Source organism: Pteropus alecto, unplaced genomic scaffold, assembly GCF_000325575.1.
Source record: "Pteropus alecto unplaced genomic scaffold, ASM32557v1 scaffold540, whole genome shotgun sequence".
NCBI classification, from domain to species: Eukaryota; Metazoa; Chordata; class Mammalia; order Chiroptera; family Pteropodidae; genus Pteropus; species Pteropus alecto.
In genome coordinates this window covers 136,658-141,109 of record NW_006429308.1, presented here as the reverse complement: position 1 = coordinate 141,109, position 4,452 = coordinate 136,658, and the positions used below count along the sequence as shown (strand labels likewise).

Genomic DNA, 4,452 nt, shown 5'->3' with positions numbered 1-4,452 from the left:
GAGGTTGTGGTATTCCGGAAAGTCGACATGTTGAACTCAAACTGCAGAATCTTAACCTAAGTGTTCTTCAATGATAAATTATACTTCTTTATAATGCATTCAACCTGAAAATAATTATTTCAGCAGGTAAACATTTATAAAATACAATACTTATATGATATAAAAAGCTTGTAAAGATTTGTTTAAAAAAGAAAACCAGACCACATCTAATAAAAGAGGAGAATAAGAAATAAGAAATGAACAATTACATAAGGATATAGAATTTATATGCAAATAAATCCAGCAATGATCCATTTTATTTAAACTCAAATATCTCTTCAGTGTGATTGTACCCATCATTTCACATGGTAGCCAGTCAATAAGTATTTGTGGAAATATGTCTTATAGGGTTGTACAGAATTTCAGATGAACAGCAAAAAGTATGGGCACTGATCCTATATACTCAATAAATAAAACAAGTTTGTCTTCTGGTGGCCCCAAAAGAAATCCTCTCTTCATCTCTTGGATACTTTCTTTCAATTAGTTTGATTATGTCCAATCATAATAAAGAACTAACATTTGTTGAGTCCCTACTATCTGTTAATAGACGTGATAATATCCTGTATGGAGATATATACTATTTACAATACCATAACTTGAACTGTACCTAATTAACTTTCATACCATATAAAAATATAAGCAATAAGACAATTACAAACAGAACTTTTTTGGTATAAAGGATCTCAAAGGTCAGTATTATGGATTTTTGATGTTATGAATTTTTATTTGGCATCCCGAGTGAATTTTTAGGATCACATATTCTAAACTCTGATGGGTTCAAGTACAAATTGATGTATTTATTGACTGAGTTAACCATATGATGTTACTAAACTGTGTGTGCCTGGACTTCTCTGTCTCTAAAGAAATAATAATATGCATACCCCATAAAATTATTGTGAGGATTAAATTAGTTAATGTATGTGAAAAACTCAGGAGGATACCTCACTGTGATATAAAAGTTCACCAAATATTAACTATTATCACTATTATCACTTTTTTTCCTATATCCAGGAACTACAGCAATATGCTCATGAGTAATTTTCCTGCCCTGAGTTTAAGCGTTTCCATGCTTTCCCCACGTTGATGCCAGCGTGATCTTGAAAATATATCTTCACATTGTTCCTCATACAGAGCTCTTCATTGTATTCATCACAAAGTTGAAACTCTTAATCTTCATCTCTTTATTATAGCAGTCAAGTATCTTCCCAATCTGACCAAGACCTATTCTTGCTGCTCCCTACTCTCTTTCCAATCCTGGGAACATTTTCATATAGTCAGTCCGGGCTTTTCCTATGTCACTAAACTACCAACTGTAGCAGGTTTTTTCACAATGCTGTGTTTTCTTTAATCACGTACTTCTCACTCTTCTTTGAAAGATCCTAAATTCTTCAGACTCACTATTTGTTCCTTTGATCCATTTATAAATTTAACATTAATTTATTTAATTCTGGAAGCATTTTATGACATCACCTTCTGTATATCAAGTTAGAAGGAATTGCTTCTTTCTCTGGAGTCACATTTTTTTTTACATCGTTTTTTATTTATACATCTGGAATAGTGGTCATTCCATTGTGTTATCATAAGTTATTTGAAAATACGCCTCTTCAACTAAAATAAGCTAATAGAAACTAGGTCATTGCTTTTCATCATTGTACTCCCAATATCTTGCACTATATTGTGCAGTATGAGAAGATAATAGATATTTTTTGAGAGAGATTAAATCCCAGAGTTGTAGACTGACCCAGAATTCAAAAAAAATACATTAAGATCTCAACACATTATAGCTTTGACTGTTTAATTCATGCTATGTAACCTGAAATTACATATCTATTAAAAGAATATCACTGAACTCTCCTTTACTCTCAAACAATGAGTTGCATGTATGTGTGTGTGTGTTGGTTTTTTTGATGGAAAAGTCTGTCCTAGTATTCTAGGGTAAACTTTTATGTGCCTCCTTCCATTTTTTTATAGTAATTCTCTTCTTATATGAAAATGATCATCCAGTCTCACACCAAAAGCATGTTGCAGGTTCTGAGCAGGACTACCTTGAGTTATTTCTCTCCTCTTATTACAGAAAGTCACTGATATGGTTGTACGGTCAGGCAAACCTACGTGCAAATGCTGGCTCTGCCACAAACTAACTGAGGGTCTCCAAATAAGCACTTTACATTAGATTCTACTTTGTGAAATTGGTAGTTTACCAAAAGCATTAATTTTTATGGGTTACACGTGATAACATTTATAAGGCATTTAATCTGCTAACTAGAAAATGGGAGACATTTAGTAATGGTAAAGGCTGATGAAGATGAGGATGATATTGGTAGTGGACAGTGGCCATAGTGCCAGGGGCTTTTAGATGATGGTTTTGAAATGTGGTACAACGAACCTGAAAACTCACTATTACATGGGCAGACTAACAAATTATATAAGCATCAAGACATGTGGTCCATAGACCACTGGAAACCATTCAGAACATAATGTCCCCAAGTACAGATTTCAGGGAAAAGTTTTCCATAGGTTTCCTTAGGTTTCCACGAGAGCTCATTGTAGTTAATAAATCTTCTTCATTCTTAAAGGAAACAGATATGTGTAAAGTCTGATATTTCCCTGAATGTAGTAGCTTTACTTACAAAGTATGAAGATGTGGTCTTCCCCACCCTGTTTGCCAAGAAGGGCCTCAGAATCTGGGGAGGTGTTTACTCAGAGATAGATGGCATATATAAGGAGCCATGACACAGGCCACCTGAAATCTCCTAATCAGAAAACTCCTGGGAAATAGGACTGTTCTGATTAATGCAGGGAGCTCTATTAGCAGAGCTTGGGAATAGGACTAGCTGTCCTTTTTTTCTCCCCTTTCACAGCATCCCATTCTTTTTCTTTTGAGATTGTGCATGTGTTTTGAGATATTGCCTGAGAACGCTGCTTAAGGTTTATTTTTGTTTGGTAAAAGTCTTCAGGTAGAAGATTATAAAATACAATTAAAAACTTTAAAGTATATGTAAATTAATAGGTAAGTATCTTTTAGATATAGGAATAATCAGAATTTAATTTTTGTAGTCGTTTTTTAAGACTTTGTTTTTATCAGGATAATTTTGGCCTTGTAAAATGAGTTGGGAAGTATTGCCTCTTCTTCAACTTTTTGGAAGAGTTTGGGAAGGACAGCTATTAAATCATCTTTGATGTTCAGTAGAATTCACTGGTGATGCCATCTGGTCCTAGACTTTTTGGGAGGTTTTTTATGATTGTTGTAACTTTCTTTACTGTCAATCAGTCTATTTATAGTTTTCAGTTCTTTATGATTGAGTCCAGAAAAAACGTATATTTTTAAGAACTTGTTCATTTCTTCTAGGTTATTAAATTTGGTGACACATTGTATTGTTGTATGATCCTTTGTATTTTTGTGGTATCTGTCATAGCTTCTCTTCTTTCATTTTTGTTTTCATTTGTGTCTTTTTTTCCTTAATGAGTCTAGCCAGGGGGTTCTCAATTTTATTGATCTTTTCAAAGAAACAGCTCTTTGTTGCATTAATCTTTTCTATTGTCTTTTTGTTTTCAATTTCATTAAATTCTACTCTAATTTTTATTATTTCCTTCCTTCTGCTGACTTTGGGCTTTATTTGTTCTTTTTCTAGTTTTTAAAGATGTAATGTTAACTTGCTGAGATCTTTCTCGTTTCTTGAGAAAGATTGTAATGATATAAACTTTCCTCTTATTACTCCTTTTGCCATGTCCCAAAAGTTTTGATATGTTGCATTTTCATTCTCATTTGTTTCTATGCATCTTTCAAGAGCAGTTTTAAATTCACAGCAAAATTGAGATAAAGATACAGGGAATTCCCAAGTGCACCTGCCCCCAGGCATGCATAGCCATCCCCATTAGCAACGTCCCCCACCAGATAGTACATTTGTTACAACTAATGGACACACCATTATCACTCAAAGTCCACAGGTCTTCTTAGATTTTTTTAATTATATGATCCTTAAACCGCCCTTGACTTTTCTTGCACTGTAACTAATGAATCAGTACAATTATTTTTGGAAAGATCAATTTAAATGCCTCTTTCCCAGCTCTGAGAATTTTTCCCTATATCCAGACCACCAAGAACATATAAATAGACAGCTTCCACTACAAAGCTTCACATTCATTGCTATCATAACTTGCATTAGGTCTGGTGGGTTTTTTTTGTTTTCCTTTTTAAGATAAAAGAACTGAGGCTAAGATTAGAAAACTGAGGCTCAGAGGAACCATTTTACTTTCTCACATTCATCCAACAAGACGATAACAGTTTTAGCAATTCAGCTTTTTTCTTTCTGCCTCTAAATGCCATACTTTTTTCGATCCTTATTTTAAAGAACTTAATTTTTTAAAAATGTGAAATGAATGAATACATACTCATGACTGTATTTGTAAATA

General features: G+C 33.4%; 1 protein-coding gene across 1 annotated transcript in view; it reads right to left on the bottom strand.

Annotated features, from left to right (window-relative positions):
* LOC102882595 (olfactory receptor 51F2-like) overlaps nucleotides 1-29 on the bottom strand; it is a 943-nt gene extending 914 nt beyond the window's left edge. Inside the window, 1 exon segment of the mRNA XM_015590693.1 lies at nucleotides 1-29. Coding sequence (XP_015446179.1) covers nucleotides 1-29 — 29 coding nt within the window.
* Nucleotides 30-4,452: the final 4,423 nt, after the last annotated feature.